At 39.7% G+C, this 18632-nt stretch overlaps 1 protein-coding gene across 4 annotated transcripts in view; it reads right to left on the bottom strand.

Moving 5' to 3' along the window:
* The window catches only part of ints13 (integrator complex subunit 13), a 75878-nt gene that overhangs the window by 13295 nt on the left and 43951 nt on the right, over positions 1–18632 (bottom strand). For 2 of the 4 annotated variants that reach the window (XR_013578155.1, XM_078553665.1), the window contains exons 9-13: positions 17761–17787; positions 15863–15886; positions 14364–14453; positions 13094–13183; positions 411–589 (exon numbers count right to left, since the gene is read on the bottom strand). Coding sequence is in view for 3 of the 4 variants with exons in the window: in XM_078553665.1 (XP_078409791.1) it covers positions 411–589; positions 13094–13183; positions 14364–14453; positions 15863–15886; positions 17761–17787 (410 nt within the window). In the remaining variant the exon portion in view is untranslated. The remainder of the gene's footprint in view (positions 1–410; positions 590–13093; positions 13184–14363; positions 14454–15862; positions 15887–17760; positions 17788–18632) is intronic. The other 2 variants (XM_078553666.1, XM_078553667.1) reach the window with 2 other exon arrangements.

An 18632-nucleotide genomic window follows, 5' to 3' on the forward strand; every position in this document is an offset into this window, starting at 1 on the left:
GTTATCATTGTGCAGTCACACGCCAAGAAAATCAAATGAAGTGATTCAGCATCCATTTTCCCATTAGCTAATGCAACTACAGCACAAAGTAATCCTCAATGTGCTATTAGAGAAATCATTACAGGAGTCAATTCTCTGACACCAAATCAATCAATCAATTCTGAACTAGAATTTGTTTACAAGATACAGGTAGTCAGCTTCAAAGTAAAAAAAGTTTAGTTTTTTTTTAAGTAATACTAAAGGCTATTTTTGTGAAAGAATGGGTATAAATTTGTTCAAGCATTGATTTTCTAATTATACATTGCTAATTCAGCTTTTAAGCAGGCAGTCCTCACTGTCACTAACATTTGACATCAGGACATGAAAACAAAATCAATTATAAATACATATATTTTTGCAAAGTGACTAACCGTAATCCTGTAATCAGTAACCCTTCCTCCACACCCTTCACTAATCGATGGGGGGTCCTCCAGAATGGAGCGAACACTGCTTAAAACATGCAGGAAAATCTCACCACCGTGGCTGCAAAGCATGTGACTAATCACTTTGGAACCTGACTTACGAGGCTGTTCCAACAAAACTGATCGACCTGATGTACACAAAAGGACATAAACATCAATTTTTTTTTCAATAGAACATTTGTTTCCTACATTGCTACATCACAACAGTGACTCCATTTCAAAAGTACTTCACCGGCTGTTTCACACTTTGGAACATGCTGAGCTTTTGAAAGGTGCAACAGAAACGCAGGTTTTTCTCTTTAGAAAGAATGTCCGTAGACAAAGTTGAAGTTAGTTCACAAAGCACACTATGTACTGAAGAGATTGCAGATGCAGTTGATGTTGCAATAAAATTGTGTCATACATTGCATAAGCGATGCTATATGTGCAATATAAGAGGAGAAACTGGCTCTGCAGTTTCAGATAAGAATTTACAGGAGTTTGACTTATCTAGTGATTAAAGTTATTCACACAGATAAGAATGGACTTGAATCCAAGAGCTGGCCTCAACTCCAACTGAGCTACCATAAAAACAAAATAAGAACGTGTTGGAAAAAAACCACACTTTTGTTACTGGCGGAAACAGGGTTAGTAGGACTTACTTATAAATTTGCAAGAATTTTGCCAGGCTTGAAAATTGCAGCTATGAGAAGAGATCAGATAGGCTAGAGTTGTTTTCCTTAGAACAGAGGAGGCGAAGGGGTGACCTAATTGAAGTGTACAAAACTATGAGGGGCCTAATTAGGGTAGCAGGAAAGACTTGAGGGGTCAGTTATTAGGGGGCATAGATTTAAGGTGATTGGTAGAAGGATTAGAAGGAATGATGGAAAACGTTTTCATCCAGAGGGTGCTGAGTATCTGGAATTGACTGCCTGAATTGGTGGGTGAGGCCGAAAAGCTCAGCTCATTTAAAAGTCACCTGGATCTGCATCTGAAGTGCTGTAACTTGCAAGGCTACGGGCCAGGTGCTGGAAAGTGGGATTAAAATGAGCAGCTAGTTTCTTTTTTCTCTTTCTGGCCGGCGCAGACATGATGGGTTGAATGGCCTCTTTCTGCACCATAACCTTTCTATAGTTCTATGGTTCTAAATTGTGGAAAAAACGGGATCACTTGTATCTAAGGATTTTAATGCTTGTCTTATTGCAATGTAAATATATTTGTTCAGAAGAATGCGTAATTCACTATTATTTCCTCTTCATCAACGCACAGATGCAAACAATAAGTCTGCCACGGATGGAGGGAAGAATTAAAAAAAAAACATGACGTCACAATCAACGCAGAGGGAGGAATGGCAGGATGCAAGGAATAAAAGCAAAGTATTCAATTAGCTATATGCGCTGATCCTAATTACACAAAAGATTAAAGGCCTAAGCAACTTCAAAAAATACACAAGGGACAATGTTAAATAAATAAAGGCATAAGAAGTCAAATATAATAACTGAATAATTGAAGTCATAGCTCAATTAGAATTATAGATGCTTCAGAGATTTAAAAAATAAATATAGAATAGATTATCAGGCAACATTAAATTGAATGTTAAAACATTTTATAAGCATATGAAGTAAAAGTAGTTAGCTAGGGAAAAGTTTGGGCTTATTAAGTACCTGAGGGAAATCTTTTATGTGGAGGCAGAGGACATGGTTGAAGTATTAAGTAAGTACTTTGCATCTGCTTTTCCAAATTAAGCAGATGATGTGAACTTTACACTGAAAGAGCAGAGGCAAATTATGGATGGGTTAGTAATAAGACAGAGAAGGCCTATTACAAAGATTAGCATTACTGAAAGTTGGTAAGTTACCTAGTCCTGAAGGAATGCACCTAACTTACTGAAAGAAGCAAAGGTAGAAATAGCAAAATGGATGGCCACAATCTTCCAACTATTGGATACAGAAATGATGACAGAGGATTGGGGGATTGCTAATGTTATACTATTATTCAAGAAAGGGGATGGGATCAACCAGAAAACTGTTGGCCAATCAGCCTAAAAACAGTTATCGGAAACCATTATCGGGAACAAAATAAACTTTCATTGAGAAGTGAAGGAGAGTTAGCATGAATTTGTTAAATGCAAATCACATCTGATTAAGTTGACTGAATTCTTTGATAAGGCATCAGAGAAGAAACCCCTTATGCAATAGTGGAAAGACACAAATACTGCTGCACATCACCAAGGAGAATATGTGGTGGACTAATCAGCTTAAATTCAGCAAATGAGGAGGCTATCACTAGGTTTTGGGGGTTTGCATTCATGAATTTTTTATTCTTCTATGGGGTGTGGGCGCCACTGACAAGACCAGCATTTGTTGTTCATCTCTAATTGCCCTTGAACAGATGGTTTGCCAGGTCACTTCAGAGGCCAGTTAAGAATCAACTACATTGCTGTGGGTCTGGAGTTACATGTAGACCAGGCCAGGTAAGGAAAGCAGGTTTCCTTCCCTAAAGGGCATTAGTGAACCAGATGGATTTTTACAACAATAAATAAATAAAAGAGAAGGTTAATCAGGGTAGAGCAGATGATGTATATATGGGCCGTTGAAAGGCATTGGACAAAATGCCACACAGGAGGCTTGTTAGGACGGAATTATGGGGGAAGTAGCGATGTGGATATGGAATTGGGTCAGTGACAGGAAGCAGAGAGGTGTTTTACAGAATAGGAAATGGTCTGAATGGTTCCCCACCCCCCAGGGTCAGGTTTGGGTCCAATGCTTTTTAAAATTTTTATAAACAACCTAGACTCGGGTGTCAGGAATGGTAATATAAAGTTTGCAGGGGATATTAAACTTGGCTGTGTAGTATATAGTGATGAGGATCGCTATAGGCTTCAGGATGGTGAATTGGGGAGAAGCATGGCAGATAGAGCTCCATGTGGAGAAGTGTGAAGTGATGCACTTTAGGAGGGCTAATATAGAAAGACAGCATATTACAAATGATATGATTGTAAAAAGTGTAGCCGAGCAGAGTGGTGTCCGTGCACACAAATCCTTAAAGATGGCAGGGCAAGTTGATAAGATGGTTAAAAAGCATATGGGTTACTTGGGTTTATAAATAGAGGCACAGAATATTAAAGTAAAGAGATAATTATAGATCACTGACTAGGCCTCAACTGGGATATTGTGGACAATTCTGGCCACGGCAGTGCCTTAGAAAGGGTACAGTGAAGGTTTATCAGAGATGAGAAACTTCAGTTATGAGGAGAGGTGGAAACATTAGGATTATTCTCCTTGGAACATTGAAGGTTAAGTGGTTAAGTCATAGGGAAAATGTTAGAAGCTATTATTAAAGACGTTATAGCAGGGCACTAGATAAATTCAAGGTAATCAGGCAGAGTCAACAGGCTTCTTTGAAGAAGTAACATATGCTGTGGATAATGGGAAACCAGTGGATGCACTGTACTTAGATTTTCAGAAGGGATTTGATAAGGTGCCACATCAAAGGTTATTGCGGAAAATAAAAGCTTTTGATGTAGGGGTTAACATGTTGCAATGGATAGAGCATTGGCTAGCTAACAGGAAACAGAGTAGGCATCAATGGGTCATTTTCTGGTTGGCGGGATGTGATGAGTAGTGTACCACAGGGATCAGTGCTGGGGTCTCAACAACTCTTTACAATTTATATAAATGATTTGGAAGAAGGGACCAATGGTATGGTTGCTAAATTTGGAGATGCCACAAGGGCAGAGTGGAAAGTAAGTTGTGAAGAGGACATACGGAGGCTTCAAAAGGATATATTGTAGATAGTTTAGGTGTGTGGGCAAAGATCTGGCAAATGGAATATTCTGTGGGACATTGAGGTTGCCCATTTTGGCAGGACGAATAAAAATGTATATTATCTGAATGGTGAGACATTACAGAGCCCTGAGATGCAGAGGGATCTAGGTGTCCTCGTGCATTGAAACATTGAAAATAGGAGGAGTAGGTCATTCAGCCCTTCTAGTCTGCCCTGCCATTCAAGATGATCATTGTTGATCCTCTATCTCAACAATGTACTCCCGCGCTCTCCCCATACCCCTTGACACCTTTAGAGTCCAGAAACCTATTTCCTTCTTAAATATATTCAGTGACTCAGCCTCCATAGCCTTCTGTGGTGGAGAATTTCATAGGTTCACCACCCTCTGATTGAAGAAGTTTCTCCTCATCTCAGTCCTAAATGGTCTACCCCGTATCCTGAGACTGTGACCCCTTGTTCTAGACCCTCCAGTCAGAGGAAATGGCATCCCTGCATTCAGTCTGTCCATCCCTGACAGAATTTTATATGTTTCAATGAGATCTCCTCTCATTCTTCTAAACGCCAATGAATACAAGCCTAGTCGGCCCAACCTCTCCTCACACATCAGTCCTGTAATCCCAGGAATCAGTTTGGTGAACCTTCGCTGCACTCACTCTATGACATGTATATCCTTTCTTAGCTAAGCAGACCAAACTGCACATATTTCATGTGTGATCTCACTAAGGCCCTGTACAGCTGCAGTAAGGCGTCCTTTCTCCTGTACTTAAGTCCTCTTGCAATGAGGGCCAACATACCATTTGCCTTCTTAACTGCTTGCTGCACCTGCATGCTTGCTTTCAGTGATTTGGTGCACAAGGACAGCCAGGTCCCTTTGTACCATTTAAATAGGAACCTTTGGACCCAATCTATCACCATTTAAATAATACTCTGCCATTCTGTTATTCATACCAAAGTGGATAACTTCACACTTATCCATGTTATACTGCATCTGCCATGTATTTTCCCACTCACTCAACCTGTCTAAATCACCTTGAAGCTTCTTAACACCCTCCTCATTGCTCACATTCCTGCCAAGTTTCATATCGTCAGCAAACTTAGACATGTTAAATTTGGTTCCCTCACCCAAATCATTCATATATAGTGTGAATAGCTGGGGCCCAAGTGCTGATCCCTGCAGTACCCCACTAGTCACCATCTGCCACTTCAAAAAAAGACCCATTTATTCCTCCTGTTTCCTGTCGGCCTGCCAATTTTCAATTCATGCCAATATATTACCCCCAATCCCATGTGCTTTAATTTTGCACACTAACCTCTTATGTAGGACTATCAAAAGCTTTCTGAATATCCAAATACACCACATCCACTGGTTCTCCTAGTCTATTCTGCTAGTCATGTCCTCAAAAAAACACCAGTAGGCTTGTCAAATATGATTCCCCTTTCATTAATCCATGTTGACTTTGTCTAATCCCGTTGATCTTTTCATGGATGTGTTATCACATCCTTTATAATAGACTCTAGTATTTTCTCTTCTCCTGATGTTAGGCTAACCGGTATGTAATTCCCAGTTTACTCCCTCCCTCCTTTTTTAAATAATCGGGTTATATTTGCCATCCTCCAATCTGCCGGGACTGTTCCAGAATCTACAGAACTTTGAAAGATGACAACCAACACATCCACTATTTCCATGGCCACCTCCTTTAGTACCCTGGGGTGCAGATTATTGGGCCCTGGGGATTTATCGGCTTTCAGTCCCATTAATTTCTCCAGCACTATTGTTTTAGTAATAGTAATTTCCTTCAATTCCTCCTTCTCAATAGACCCTCGATTCCCCAGCATTTCTGGGAAGTTATTTGTGTCTTCCTCCGTGAAGACAGAACTAAAGCAGTTGTTTAATTGCTCTGCCATTTCCTTGTTCTCTATTATAAATTCTCCTGTTTCAGACTGCAAGGGCCCTACATTTGCCTTCACTAATCTTTTTTCTTTTTACATACTTGTAGAAGCTTTTACAACCAGCTTTCATGTTCCTTGCAAGTTTACTCTCATACTCTACTTTTCTCCTCTTAATCAATCTCTTGGTCCACCTTTGCTGAATTCTAAACTGCTCCCAATCCTCAGGCTTGCTACTTTTTCTAGCAACTTTATATGACTCCCCTTTGGATCTAATACTATCCTTAATTTCTTTTATTAGCCATGGTTGGACTGATTTTCCTGTTGTGCTTTAGCACCAAAAGGTTATTATGCAGGTGCAGCAAGTAATTAGAAAAGCTAATAAAATGTCATTGTATTCAATTATCCTTGCAATAAATAACAGTAGGGCGGTTATGCTTTAGTTATACAGTGTATCGATGAGACCGCATCTGGAGTACTGTGTACAGTATTGGTCTTCTTATTTAGTGAAAGTTGTAAATGCGTTGGAAGCAGTTCAGATGTGGTTTACTAGATTAATACCTGGAATGGGCGGGTTGTCTTATAAAGAAAGGTTGGACAGGCTAGGCTTGTATATGCTGGAGTTTAGAATAGTAACAGGTGACTTGATTGAAACATATAAAGATCCGGAGGGGTCTTGACAGGTTGGATGTGGAAAGGATGTTTCCTCTTGTGGGAGAATCTAGAACTAAGGGTTACAATTTAAAAATAAGGAGTCGCCCATTTAAGACAGAGATGAGGAAAATTTTTTTTTCTTGCGGGTTGAGACACTTTGCAATTCTCTTCCTCAAAAGGTGCTTGAGGCAGATTCTTCGAATATCTTTAAGGGAGAGTTACACAGGTTCTTGATCAACAGGGGGGTGAAAGGTTATCAGGATAGGTAAGAATGTGGAATGGAGGTTAAAATTAGATCAGCCCTGATTTTATTGAATGGCGGAGCAGGTTTAAGGAGCTTAGTGGCCCACTTCTGCTCCTAATTTGTACGTTGAAACCTAATAGAGTTTTCTGAGATGATGAGCAGTTTGATGAAAGTTGGAGGAGAAAAACTGGCGAGTGTGTCAATATCCAGAGGTCACTGATTGAAAATCACTGTCACAAGATCCAGAGGGCTGATGAGGAGAAATCTTTTCACTCAGAGTGTTGTCTGGATACGGAATGCTCTACCTGGAAAGGTAGATTCCATCGATAATTTCAAAAGGGAGTTGGACAGGTATTGGAGGATAAGGAATTTACAGGGTTACAGACAAAAACTAGGAATATGGGGATAAACATGACTGCTCTTTGAATGAGCCAGCACAGGCCTGACAAGCCAAGTGGCCCCTTGTGCTATAAGTTTCTATGATTCCTTGATTATGATAGCACAGGCAGTGTCGGGACCGTAAAACATGGAAATTTGTGGACAATGAGACTGTCCTCATTGACACGCTTGTGGGAAATGTTTCAACCTTGAGATGCTCAGACTCAAGAGTCATTGAGTTGGAGTTCAAGTTAAGAGACACACTCCAAATATAAAAAGGGAGGAAGAGGAATAGTTATATATTTTACTCTAGAACACAGTCACAACACTGGGAGAGATACAGGTACAAGAAGAGGAATGTGTAACTGAGTCAGAAACCTATCAAATGAGGATCTGCAAAATCCGGTCCTGTCCAACAGGTGTAATGAGGGTATTCTCTGTAGTCACGATCAAGAGACAGAAGAGTGTGTTGCCAACATGTTGTCAGGGCAAGGCATGTCTCAATGCAGCTGGAAAGGAACATGGAAAAGATGGGGAAGAACCATCTGGTCATGATAACAGCAACGTCAGAAGGAAGAAGGCAGAGGTCCTGCTAAGGGATTATTAGGAATGAGACAGGATCACAAAGTGCGGGGTCGTCATCTCCAGATTACCAGCTGAGCCACGTGCCAATTGGAAGAGGGACAAACAGATCAAGAAAGTAATTGTGCTGCTAGAAGACTAGTGCAGGGCTTCCCAAACTGAGGGGTCACAGGATGAGATTTTGGAGGTGCAAGCTCCAAAGCAGCAATGGCTGCTGTGGAGCTTGGACTGATTTCTGCTCTGAGGCCCGATTGCTGGTGCATAAAAGCCTGTAAAAAAGTAGGTGTTTGTTATTTTTGCAGAAAGCCTATTTCTTCCATAATCAGGATCATCTTGCATCAATAATCAGGATCATAATGCATTAATAATCAGGATGCTATTGCATTAATCAGAATTCAAATACATTAATAATCCATGCACTTTTTGATTAATCAATGACCTGTTGCATCAATAATGTGGATCCTGTTACATTAGTCTGAGTCCTATGACATTAATAATACACTGAGGTTCCTATTACATTCATGAGTGCCCTATTACTTTATAATTCAGGATATTATTACATGCCTTTTCTCCCCACGTTCAAGTCCTGTTCTCCCTCCCACCCCAGGGCAAGGGCTAACATCCCTCATCCTTGCTCAACAGCTGAAGCCTCCCCCATACAACCACCCACTCAATAACTTGTACTCCCTTGCCCCTTCCAAATTTTTACTCTGACGTCACACAAAGCCTGAGGGATTAAAATGGGGTCACACCGGGAAAAAGTTTGGAAAGCACTGAACTAGTGTGAAGAGCGGTTCTTTTTCCTTTTCACAGGGTATTGGTGCTGGTTTTGGAACAGGAAGGAGATATAATGTGGGGATGAGCTGCACTCGAACCAGGCTGGATTCAAAAGGTCCTCGTAGAATAACAAGTCTGTAGGAAGAACTTTAAACCAGTATGGGGAGGGGACTGAATAGAAGTGCTACTAACTGGAATTTTTCTTATATTTATTTGGTAGTACAGAACTTGAGTATTGCTGAAAAAAAGAGACATGCTGTCAAAGTGTTTCGTCTTACACTCATCAGGACAGACTCACAAGAACACCAATTGTAAAGGAAACAACAATTTGTACTGCATGAGAAGAGAACGCTGATTGGTTGGCAAGTGGACTCTGATGGGTAGAGGCGTTGCCATGAACAATGGGGCCTTAGCTGGTGAAATTAAGTGTAAAGATTGTACTTTAACAGCAAGAAAGAGGGAGGGTGGTAATGGCAGCATCTGTGAAGAGAAATAGAGTTATCGTTTCAGGTCTGAAATGTTAACTCTGTTTCTCTCGACTAAGTTCTGATGGAAGGTCACAGGCCTGAAACTAACTGTCTCTCTCCACAGATGCTGCCACAACCTGCTGAGTATTTCCAGCATTTTCTGTTTATTTTTTAAGCATCCGCACTATTCTGCTTTTCAAAGAGGGAGGGAGCTTTGGAGAAAATCAGGCAAGGGCTTAGGAAGTGCAGTACATGCTCAACTAAAAAGCCTTTTAAACTGAGAAAGCACTAAGTCAAAGTTCAAGTGTTAAAGAAGTCCAATCAGATATAGGCAAATGTTTTATGCATATCAGCTATATGTATGCGTGAGAACAAAGGGACAAAGTTGGCACAGGATGCACCTGTGCACGTATAGACACGTGCAAGGTTAGATTAGATCTAGTAGCAAATGAAGCAGGAAGCAGAAGGAAGGAATACCAAACCAGAGATCAAATCAAACTGCAAGTGAGGCATGGTTATACCATGCAGAGGTACCTGTTAATGGACTGAGACTGGGGTTAGTAAGTGACCATTCATTAAAGAAGTGCAAGGTGCAATCAGGATCAGAAAATTATTTTAGGTTGTACTGGTCAGACCAAGTACAAATTTAAGACTGGCAGACTTACATTTATCTAGCATCATTTACAACCCCAAGATGTCCCAAAGTGCTTTACAGCCAATGAAGTACTTTTGAAGTATCGACAGTTGTAATGTAGGAAACATGGCAGCCAATTTGCACACAGCAAGATCTAACAAACAGCAATAGAATGAACAGCTAATTTGTTTTTTTAGTGATGTTTCCGGGGAGAACTCCCCTGATCATCTTAAAATAGTACAATAGGATCTTTTATGGTTACCTGAAAGGGCAGACGTCTCAACCAAAAGTTGGCACACCTCTGTCAGTGTAGCATTCCACAGTACTGAAATGGACTGTCAGCTTGGATTTTGTGCTCATGTCTCTGGAGCAGGATGTTAACCCACAACCTTCTGATTCAGGGCAAGAGTGCTACCCACTGAGCCACAGCTGACACTAAAGTCCCATATTTACGTTCTGTCAGGGTCTAGTATGTGCACAATTGGGGAGTATCAATATTCAGCTTCAGACAGCACACCTGAAGAATGTCAAGGCTTTATGTAGGAAGTGCAGTGCAACCAGAAAGATATCTAACCTTGGAGCTCAGGCTTCAAGAGTTTGAGTCTTTTTTTTTTAAAAAAAAGAGAACTGTAGACTAAGAGCATAAGTAAAGAGCAGGATTAAGCCATATGGCTACTTGAGCCTGCTTCACCATTCAATCAAATCATGGCTCAACTGTACCTCAATCCCATTTACCCACCGTAACTCCATACCCCTTGATATCCTTACCTCACAAACATCTAGCATTCAGTCTTGAAAGCTCTAACTCACCCCCAGCATCCTTAGCCTTTTTGGCAACGAGTTCCAGGCTTCCACAACCCTTTGTGTGAAAAAGTGCTTGCTAATTTCAATCCTGAATGACCGAGCTCTAATTTTAACATTATGTCTGCCCAACCAGAGGGAATAGTTTTACTCCAACTAAACCCCTTTATCATTTTAATCATACCAAGCAAATCATCCCTCAGCACTCTATACTGTTGGACAGCTTTGCCTGGAGGACAAAAAAAGACAGCTTATCCACTACTTTGTATGCAAAGTTTAATTACCTGGTTCTAACTTCTTTTCACTCCAGAATGTAATCCTGTCTCCACACGCAAACTAATAAATCCTACCACAAAGAATAGGATTGAAGGGCAAAGACATTTGGGATAGAACTTTGTTCAGAGCAAGTAAACAGAATTTTTCTCGGCCTTACAGAACTACATAAGAACATTAAAAAAAAAATACGAGCAGAACTAGGCCATTTGGCCCCCTGAGCCTGCCCGGATTTCAATTAGATCATGGCTGATGTGGCCTTAACTCCACTTTCCTGCCTTGTAGATCAAAAGTCCGTCTAACTCAGCGTTTAATATATCTAACCACCCAGCCTCTACTTCTCTCTGGGGTAGAGAATTCCAAAGGTTAACAACCCCCTGAGAGAAAATCCTCCTCAGCTCTGTCTCAAATGGGAGACACCTTATTTTGAAACTGTGCCCCCCAGTTCTAAGGAAAACATCCTTTCAGCATCTACCCTGTCAAGCCTCCTCCGAATCTTATATGTTCCAATAATATCGCCTCCCATTTAGAAAGAAAGGCTCCAATGGCTAATTTTCATTGGAGAACAGGCAACAGGTTCTAATGAAGGGGATTTCCCTCTTTTCAGATGCTGACAGTTAAGCAAATAAAAAAAATGAAAATGATGCTGTTTTTAATCTGGACAGGTAACATGGCTCCTGCCCAAAAGAAATGCAGTGACATTGCGATACCATCACATTTATTACTGTTTATTTAGTTAAAGTTAAAGCATTCATAGTTTATTTAACCAATCATCAGGATCAGTTCTACAAAGGGGCATGATATCATCTCCCCTACGGCTTCTGTAATACATTTATAACTTAAACACCAAGTTTTCCAATTGTACCAATAGCAAACCACTCATTTTAAATGGATTGCATCAATGTTCCAATTGGAAAATCTAGGTCTTAATAATTGTAAGCTTCATGAACTAACAATAAATATGTAAGGAGGACATAAATAGCAGGGTGCAGCTATGGGAACAATGGCTGTAGTAGGCCAACTATAGACACACATACATACATGTAACACTTAATTAGTCCTTAAATCTTATCATAAGTATCAAATGTCGCTGGGTCAGAATCCTGAAACTCCCTCCCTAACAGCATTGTGGGTGTATCTACACCAAATGGACTGCAGCGGTTCAAAAAGGCAGCTCACTGTCATCTGCTCAAGGGCAATTAGGAATGGGCAAAAAATGCTGGCTTAGCCAGCGAAACCCACATCCCTTGAATGAATAAAAAAAATCCTTTAGCCAATTAGCATCTTGTTGCAAGAACTGTTTTACACAGAAATATTTTAAAATTACAATTGGTAAATCACAATATTACCCTGGTATTTGGCATAAGATGATTCTGAGGGTGAAAGGGGTTTTTAATGCAACAGTGTGTGTCAATAGCCTGGATTTTGCCGTCAGTGGTGAAGCAAGGATGCTCACCCCTGATCTCGAAGAAAGCTACCCACAAAGATCTAGCGAACTGCGCGACAGGAATTTCTCCTTTCCCTGCAGCAGTTTAAATCTGGCACTAAATCAAAGGCAGCAGCAGTGTTGACAGCAAACAGATAGGCAACCAAATAGAAATATTTACATAGAGCAAACTAGAAAGTTAAAAGGTACTTAAAATCCAGCACTTTTAATTTATATTTTCAGGTATGAAAATAAAAAAAGTAAAAATAAACAGACTTCTACGTGGAATTTTTAACAATAGTGGAGAACTTTGACGTTTTACAAAAGTTAAAATCAGCTTTTCAGGGTCAGAGAGGTTGTTTAGCCGTAATTATGAAGTTAGTATACCATTAAAAGCCCATTTGCACCTCATTCAACAACATGCAATTTTTCCAGGGTTTTTACAGCAAGGTGAACAGTGTTAGAGTGGAAATTCTTATCAATTCATGATTATAAGGGAGACAACAGTCTGTGGGAGCCTTTACCACATACTCTTATGGGCCATGGATTCACTGACATCGGTTCTAAATTTCATGTTATTCTGCAGGTGTCAGCTTCTGTGGAATTATGATGGCAAACATTGACACTACCATAGCAAAATCTGAATCATTCTGTTTTACATGCAATACAGTACATACTATTATAGCTTTGCCATGATACTGCTACAAAGATACTTCAACCATCAAATATAGCAAAATTACCCACCATTCAGTAAGAAGTTTGTTAGGCAGGAGGAAGGTCTGCTGTTTACATCTACCGGTGATATTCTGTAAGCTCCTGTGCAATAGTGCAATTCTGAAAGAAATGTTTTATGTTACACACAGCAACACAGTAGCGTTATATCATATAAAAACAGGATACATAAATGAAAGTAATCATTCTGAACTCTTGTTCAGAAGTAACATGATGCACTCTCTCACTGAGCCAATGCATCCCACCTTTATCTGGCAAAACATGCTTAATGCAGTCAAGCAGGAAATAAATTATAACTGCATTACAATACCACAATGAATGGGCACACAAAGGAACTGAACTTGGTTAGGTGCAGGAACTGTACCAAATACACCACAGCAGTTTCCTGCTCCTTAAAATGGGACCATGGGGAAAACAATAAAATAATTTTGTACAATAGCCAAGAAATTGTGCATATTTTACAGCAGAACATGTTGCTCATTCCTCACTGCACCACCTTTTCAGGGCAGTGTGGCAAAGGTGCTTCATGACAATGCAGAAACGGCGATATAGGTACAAGTCAGAATGGTGTGAGATTTAGGGGAGATATTGGGGGTGGTGATGTTCCCATGTATCTGCTGCCCTTGTTCTTCTAGGTGGAGGTCACGAGTTTGGGAGGTGCAGCCAAATGCGGTCGACTCTGTTTACTTTTTGAGATCTAGCAAATAAGAATTAGGATTTCTCCACTCGTATTCCCAATGTTGTTACAATGATTAAGGGGGGAAAACTTAACCAATCCCTGACCCCACAACAGGTTGTAGTGGGACAGGGATTAAATTGACAAATTCACAAAACCTAACCCATCAACATGTCTGTTTCAGATTTAACTATGATGGAAATCAGGGCATCAGATTAACCCACTTTTGACATGCAAGTCCTTCATAATATCTAAATGAAGCTCCTTTCATGAGATTTTGGCAGGGCTGTGAAATTAACTCCTTCTGCACAAGTTTCCTAGGGTTTGAGAAGCTAGCCAGTAAGATGGATGTGAGATTGAGGGGCACTTCATGGGGAAGGTTAAATGTCAAACACGTTACAGGATTTGTCCTGGAATAGGTATAACACTTAGGGAACAGTTTTATTCTAATTCGATAAATTGACCAAAATGAAACCTATACTTTAGGGTACAATGGAACTGGATTTATATGGCAACAGCTGTAATTTTGTTTATTCAATAATTTACTGGACGAAATGTGGGGCAACATCATTTTCACCGGCTAATTTAATTTTACTTCATACTTACCAACATTATTGGTTCGTGGAGTACACCACTTCAATGTCACAGTATCTTTGACAGCACTGTCTCTATTGCTACTGCATAGATGTGGATCAACTGCAAAATAAAACCAATAGAAAATAGCATTTGGCTTGAACAAGTAAAATGCAAAACATTGAGAACAAACTAAAATTCCATCGTAATGTTCTAGTATAGACAAGATATTAAAAAATTGAAAGGCAGATTCCAAAAAATAAAATTAGTTCAACATTTGCAAGGATCATTTTCATTAAAGTTCATTCCAAACTGATTTGGATAATTTAACCACATAATTACTGCAGCCAAACACAATTTCAGTCACAGTTTAAATTAAGTGTTGTGCTATATAACAGTCACAGCTTCAGCCAGGAGAACAACGCATGTGTTCCACAACTTTTTCAATGCCTCCCATCAACACTGTTCTGCAATTAGTGAACAGGAAGTGTGATTCAAGTGAACATGACCAGGACTTGTCTGTCTATTGGCATATGGCACTTCATCTAGTGAACCAGGAAAGAGCTTACCAAACTCAGCCAAGTCATTGGGAGTGAGTAAGAGTACAAACCATTCCTTTCCACTGGGAGTAAACATTAAATGATTTTCATTTCTGACAAGTTAACATAAATCTTAACCTGCAACTTCCAAATAAAATCCATGTAAAAACAAAAGATACTTTACTTTAAAATCAATGAGCATTCTGGTTGCAGTGGTTGCACTGAGTGCAACATCACAGGGAGGAGCAATTTGGCACATCACGCCTGTGCTGGCTCTCTGAAAGACAGTCATTCTCCCTACCCGTTCACCCCTCCTTTTAAAGTTATTCTTTTTCAAATACTTATCCACTTCCATTTTAAAAACCATGATGAATTCTGTTACTGGCAGAGCATTTGATGCCCTAACAACCCACTATGTAAAGAACTCTCTCTGAAATTTCCCTTTTGTTCTTCAAATGATGCCATTGGATTTATAACCCCTGGTTCCTGGCACTTCAAATAGCAGAAGTATATTTACTCCTCATATAGTTTATTATGCAGAATGCTCTCAGTTTTGAATAACTCTTAAATCTCTTGTCAAGTTTCTCTGTTCTATTGAAAGCTATTTCATTTTCTTTCATCTCTCCTTGTGACTAAACAGTCTCATCTCTGGTCATCTTAATGAAACTCTGCTCCACCCTCTACACAGCCTTTACTTCTCTAGCAAAGGAAGATACCCAGAGACAAAATTAAACAAATTACACAGATTTTTTTTAAGGTTGATTTTAAAGTATGCAGATATTGATTCATGTACTGTACTACACACAGCTGCAATAGACATTTGCACCAAAATGTTGATATATAAAGCACTGACTCACTAGTCTGGATAAATAACTTCCAACTCCTGCTGTCAAAACTTTACTTGCGGGATACCATTCCGAAGTCTCTAGCGGTCATTTGGAAGAAATTCTAAACCTGTTGTTATGTGAAACACTAAGTTACACTACCAATTACCTTTCTTTCCCTTGAAGTGGTCACCTACAAATATCAGAAGAAGTGATATTAAGATTTTTCTTCTAATACGAAGAGAAATTCAAGCAACAGAAATCCAAACTCTTGCTGCAACTGTTCCAGTGCAAGCATTGGAAATCTAAACTCAACTCAGAAATGCAACAAGAATATTCAAACACGAACTGGAGAGGCTGAGCCCTTTTCTGTTATGCACATACCAAAGTTATAGAGGATTTAGGTAAGTCTGAAACACCTGCTTGGGTATTACAACAACCATGGACTCAAACATTTGAAACAACATGGTTTGTGCAGTATATTAACAATCCTGCATCACTTGAATCTTCTGTTCAATAGACTGCTGAAAGTTAACTACACACGTACACTTAAATGGTAAGTATATCGGTTCTACCATGGAAAATGTCTTGCTACTGTGGTTAGTCATTACTTTCATTGTTACAAATGTTGATGGGAAGGAAGGGAATGAAAGGCGGAAGGAGAAATGGCAGGAGAGTGGGACTAGTTGAGTAGCTCTTATAGAGCTGTCACAGACACAGCGGGCCAAATGGCCTCCTCCTGTTCTATAACCATTTTATGGTTCTATTCTATAGAGGAAGAAGGGTCTCAAAAACAAATGAGCTAAATGGCCAGGTGACTTGTGTTGATAGTGTCCGTTAAGGGGCAAATGTTAGCCTTTGGAGAACTCCACATTACTCTTCAAATAATACCATGGGATATTTTACGCCCACCTGAACAGGGCCTCAATTTTAACATCTCATCTAAAAGACAGCAGTATCTAACAAGCTTCTAAGCTGAGATTGCTACCACTGAATGATGAGATTCTAATGTAATTGCAGATGAATGCATTTGAACTGGAAATCATACCTTTAATGTGTTCAACATCATGTACCACAAGAGAAAAGGCATAATTAAGGCAGTAGTAGCAATGGGCACTTAAAAATACAACTAGAGGCCAACTTAAAATTTTAGTCCATCAAAATAAGAACTCAGTACAAAACTGCATTGATTTAAAACTTGCAATTTCTTCAGAATGATCAGCAGCACTACTTAATTTATCTTAACCAAAACTGTGCACAAAACAAATACACAAATGCCAAATGGAGGGCCTTGTCTGCCCACTTCTCCCCACCACACCCCCCCAAACACACTCCAGGGTGCCTTATTACTATCCCACTGCATTAAGCCTCCAATGAATAGCTAAATGGCCACATTGGTGGAAACCTGGGGACTATTCTCTTGGTGGCAAGAGGTTTATGGCTCAGTGAGATTAATAAAAAAACAAATGGCATCATATTGTGTTTTAATAAAAGTACTTTGAACATCTGAATGATAGATGCACTAAACTTAAATTGCAAAGATGTCACATTTAGAATTGACATTGTGCCAACTCTACATCTAGTGTTCTACAGTTGTAGGTCTGAGTGTAACCAGATAGATTTTGAATTATATTTCTGTGAGGGGAAAAGTTTTGCTTAGAAGTCTGTTGGAGAACTAGACCAAGGGGGTTCATGGGAGGATCCCATGTCAACAGGCTGGTAAATTATTAGAGCCCATCACCGCACAAAGTTCACCCACCCCCCGTTGTTTGATCAAGAATGGCTTTGACTACAATCCACAGCCCAATTCTAAATATTGTTTTCCATTTAAAGGGGAAAACATGGAAGAAGAAAACACACAAAAGCTGGATTTTTTTTTAAATGAAAGGTCATGTACAGCAGAATCAGAACATCAGATTTTCAGATGCCTTTTTCTAGCTGCCATATTTTGTTATCCTACCCTATAACCAGTTGGTGGATAAAAAAATCTGGCTAAAATAACACAAATTAGTATCTATATAGTTATACCAACACATACTAATTCAATGATAACAAAATTAGACATACATGTTATTGGTGTCATGTTCTTGCCTTCTGTGGGGGGAAAAAAATGCCAACCATTAGAAAAATAAATGCTGCAGATGAGACAATCTATAACTTCAGCAAGTCAATACCTCAAGCATTTCCTTTTTTGGGCTGGATATGTATTTTTTTTTCCAATTGGGTTCTCAGGAAATAAATATTCCTGGTTTAAGAAGCTACTATATATACACTCTCATATATTCAATGAAGTTATTGTTTGAATTGTATAATCTAAAGGAGTGAATTAATGATTTGTAATGGCATGACACCTATCACAAACTCGGGCGTCCCAAACTTTACAGTCAATGAAGTACTTCTGAAGAGTGGTTAATGCTGTAATGTAGGAAACACAGCTGCCAATTTGCACACCGCACAGTCCCACAAATAGCAATGGGAGAACAATCTCAATAAGCTTGAACTCATCCAAGACTCGGCTGCCTGTATCCTAACCTGTACTTCAGCTGGTATCACTCCTACGGTATCTGACATACAGTGGCTCCTGGTAAACCCAACACCTCAATTTTAAAATTTGCATTCTTACATTCAAATCCTTTCATGGCCTCATCCTTCCTCATCTTTGTAACTTCCTGCAGCCCTACCTCTGCATTCCTCCAACACATGCTACTTGTGACATCATTACTACTTCCTTTGCTCATCATTGGCGGCTGTGCATTTAGCTGCCAAGGCCCTATGCTTTGCAATTCCCTCCCTAAACCTCTCCATGTCTTTCCTCCTTTAAGGTGCGCTTTAAAAGCCTAGTTCTTTGACCAAGCTTTTGGTCACCTGTCCTAATATCTTATGTGGCACAGTGGCAACTTTTCTTTGATAACGCTCCTGTGAAGGGCCTTGATACATTT

This window comes from Cetorhinus maximus, chromosome 12 (assembly GCF_964194155.1).
Source record: "Cetorhinus maximus chromosome 12, sCetMax3.hap1.1, whole genome shotgun sequence".
NCBI classification, from domain to species: domain Eukaryota; kingdom Metazoa; phylum Chordata; class Chondrichthyes; order Lamniformes; family Cetorhinidae; genus Cetorhinus; species Cetorhinus maximus.